The following is a 3988-nucleotide window of genomic DNA, read 5'->3' on the forward strand; positions in this document are numbered from 1 at the left end:
GCTTCCCATCTTAAAAAACTTTACATCTTCCCAGAGGAGCAATAAACGTACGAAGACGCCAGGGAGCGTGCCTGTAGGGAAGATGACTGATCAAATTAAATCCCTCCACAGGAAACCTTGAAGCTTTAAAACTTTTCAGATGAAATCGCAGCCGAAAGAACCCGGTGTGTCCCACTCCCTTCTGTCCCACTTCTTTCCTGGAGCAGGCTTCCCCATCCCAAAGCAGCAGTCCTGACTTACTGGTTAGTTGGAGGAGCGGTCAGCGGTATGGCCACCTCTTCCTCCTCGTATTCTGGTCCATCCAGAGAGTCACCTTCATCCACGGCCCCCAGGCCCGCGCCCAAAGGAGGCAGCTGAGGGGGTGGCGGCAAAGGGGGGAATCCGCCGCCAGGTCCCAGAGTCTCCGCAGACGACGAGACGGTCCCCTTGGCGAGAGCCATGTCCCCGGCAGGTCCCGTGGCGGCCCCGGCCACGCCGGCAGCAGCACCTCCCCCTGTCAGTGTGGACCCCGCTCCAAGGAATCCCGTCCCCAAAGCGGTTCCGCCACCCACAGTCCCGGTCACCCCGACCTCCACTAGCCCGGGATAAGGGGCGGCTGCCACAGGTATCTTCACCCGACACACGGCCGGATAAGCACTGGAGCCTGCCGCCGCGCCGCCTCCAGCTCCGGCAGTCACCGGGCCGTCCTCACTGCCGGCCTCGGCCGCCATCATGTTGAAGCCCGCTCTGCTCTGCCTTCCCTGCCCGCCCGGGAGCCCCGGGGGCCACCAGGCCCGGGCTCCGAGCCGCCCCACCCAGGCGCGTTCCCCCTCTCGCTCCCCAGGCGGAGGAAACAACAACAAAAGGAGAGAGCCCGCCGCCGCGCCCCCTCGTCGGGCCACAGCCCAAAGCTCCGGAGCTGCTTGGCTTACGGGAAGCGAAGTGGGCAAAAAGACTCAACGCCTGCACAAACGCCACCCCAACCTCACCTCGCACACCCACACTCACGCACACACTCGCACAAGAGCGGAAAACTTCCTGGCTGCACTAAGGAGGAAGAGAAGCCCGATGGAAGCGGTGAGGCGTCGGCCGCGGCCACCACTGCTTCACCACCCCAGTTCCGGCCACCCCCACCGCAGCCACCGCCGGTGCCGCTGCTGGGGCTGGGGCCACTGCGGCCGCCTCATCCTCCTCCAGGCTGGAGACCGGAGGGGTGGGGAGAGGAGGAGGGAGGCGGGGTAGCGGAGAAATCGACTGAACGGCTCGCTACCTGGAGCGCTCACTGAAACCCGAGAGAAAGGAAGGCGGGGCCGGGGAGGAGGGGCCGAGGGAAGGAAGGGCGAGGGAGGAGGGTGAGGGCAGCTTCTGCGCAGCCGCCTTTCCGTCAGGGGGCGGGGACCAGGCTGGCGGGAGGAAAAGGAAGAGCAGGGAGGGAAGGAAGCGGCGGGGACGCGCGGCGCGTACCCGCGCTGAATGGCCCACTCCGAAGGGCGCGTGGCGGAGCTGCCGCTTCTCCAGTGGGAGCGGCCGGCGGCGCGCGCCCGCCTCGCTGGGCTTTGTTTGCTGAGCAGCGGACGCGAGGGAAGGGAAGGGAAGGGAAGGGAAGGGCGCCAGAGCACCGGAGGTGGTGGAGAGGAAGGAAGGGAAAGGGAAAGGACGGTGCCCGAAGCTCGTCCTACTTCCTGACGAATAGAAAAACGGCCTTGGCCGGCGGCGCAGAAACTAGGGAGTGGGGAGCCATAGCAAAAGCAGTAGTGTGACTGTTCTGTCATTTTTGTTACACGATACAAATCACCGTATGACTATTACACACTAAATGGTTTTTACATACTAGATCCTGGGACTCAACCAAATGGATAAATGGAAGCCATATGGGAAGAGTGGACACTTTTGGTAGGAATAGTGGTTGTGAAGTCCTATTTCTCCACTTAAGATCTGTTTTCTTCTCTTCACCAGCTGTCCTTCTCACACACGTATTTATTTGTACCATTGCCAGTCTGTTAGGTAGCGTTAACTGTGAAGAGGAGAGGTGCCACAGAAAACAAATTCACGCACTTTTGTCCTGTTGTGTGATCAAAAGACTACACAGGGCATGAGCCATGACGCGTGTGTCAGCGGACAGAGTACCTTCAAATCAAAAACCTCAACGATGTCCCAAACTTCATAGTCTCAAAATTATTAATAAGCTCAAACCTCACCCTTAATACAGCCAAGGAGAGGATTTAGGGGGTTTTGTCTGTTTTTTGTTTTGTTTTGTTTTTGTCTATGTTCTAACAAAAACTATTACAGTGACCCTTGGTATCTCCAGGGTACTGGTTCCAGGCCCGCTATGGGTACCAAAATATGAGCTCAAGCAAATCCCTTATATGAAATGGCTTAGTATTTGTATATACTCTTTCCTTCCATATACATTAAATCGTCTCGAGATTATTTGTAATATTTATACCTAATACAGTATAAATGTCATGTGCATATTTGTTATTCTGTACTGTGTAGTGATTAATGACTAAAAAAATCTTTACATATTCACTACAGATGCAATTTTTTCCCAGATATTTTCCACACAAGGTTAATTCAGTAAGTGGATGTGGAATTGGCAAATACAGATGGCACATTTTGTGTATGCATCCATATAAATTGAGAAATCATTCCCATTGTTTGAAATTAAAGTACTGGTAGTTTCCTGGTTGAGATTTATAGAGTCTGGTCTTTTAAATTCTCCCATGAAGGACTCCCTGTTGAATACCACTGAGTATTAATCTTAATATTTTCTCTGCTAAGGATGACCAAACCAACAGAAACACAATGAGGATGGCCAGGGGCTAAAACAGAAAGGAGGGAAAGTCACTAAAGAAGACAGCAAAAGCAAAGTCAAGTAAATCATTTCCTTTATAAGTTTGTGTATTCCTTTGTCAGTTGGCAAAAATCAAACTTGATTAAACAGTGTCAACCTTTGTCAGTTGGCAAAAATCAAACTTGATTAAACAGTAATGTTTGCCTTTTATGCAGTATACCAACTGAGAGAGTAAGGATGGATTAGTCAGGAGAGTGGACTTGGACTAGGCACTTGTAAGAAATACAGATTCTCAGGTCCCACCCAGACCTTTTGAATCAGAAACTGTGCAGCAATCTATGTTTTAATGAGCCTTCCCAGTGATTGTATGCACACTTAAATTTGAGAGCCACCGTATATAGTAGTATACTAATCAAGAAGGAGATAGGCAGTGCCTTAAGAAGATTTTGAAAGAATAGGCATCGTTCACTAGGTGTGTGGATAAGAGATGTGGATGCTAGGTTGCTAGGCTGTGTGCTATATATATATATATATATATATATATTCACACTTCCATTACTACCATCAGCTCTAGAATGGCAGGACATTAAACTGCAGCTCTTGGTTATCACTTATCTTCTCTAAGTGCTCAATTATTATCGGCTGAGAACCCAAATCAGGCTTACTACTCTAATCACAGAATTACCTCCTCCTTTTTAAAAAATTCTGCAGCAATTAATGGTCAATATTTAGTACAGCCTAAGGCCTATTATACATTGAGCTATATTGCTTTCTAATTACTTTCAGGTGCATATATCTAGAAAACTTCATTACAACACAACCTCTGTCTACTTACCCTAATGCTTAACCCAGTTTTAGACATCCTGACACACTGCCTGGTATGGATCTCCGTCCTTAAAAGAAAAAAGAAGTGCTGGATTAGATCAGTACACATCTATGGAAATCAAGCTAGTCAGAAGGAAGTACTATGTCTACTTGTAAATCAACCTAATATTGATTTCTTGCCTAGTTTATGTTTAACCTTAAAATTGATACTATCCTTTTCATCCAAAAAAGATTGTCACATATTTGATTATTTTCAAATATTTTATATATTCCTATTTGTAGTATTGGGCAGGTTTGATTTTTTATTATTGTTTGTATACTTCTATCTTTACTGACCTATTTTATTCCCAAAAGGTTTGCTATTTCTACTTCCCTGTTTTTGTCTTTTGC

General features: G+C 48.9%; 1 protein-coding gene across 1 annotated transcript in view; it reads right to left on the reverse strand.

Annotated features, from left to right (window-relative positions):
• Positions 1 to 1280, reverse strand: part of Rasa1 (RAS p21 protein activator 1) — a 92597-nt gene extending 91317 nt beyond the window's left edge. The window contains exon 1 of the mRNA XM_020176691.2: positions 241 to 1280. Coding sequence (XP_020032280.1) covers positions 241 to 713 — 473 coding nt within the window. The 5' untranslated portion in view covers positions 714 to 1280. The remainder of the gene's footprint in view (positions 1 to 240) is intronic.
• Between the last annotated feature and the right edge of the window lie 2708 nt (positions 1281 to 3988).

The sequence above is a fragment of the Castor canadensis genome, chromosome 6, assembly GCF_047511655.1.
Source record: "Castor canadensis chromosome 6, mCasCan1.hap1v2, whole genome shotgun sequence".
In the NCBI taxonomy this organism is placed as follows: Eukaryota; Metazoa; Chordata; class Mammalia; order Rodentia; family Castoridae; genus Castor; species Castor canadensis.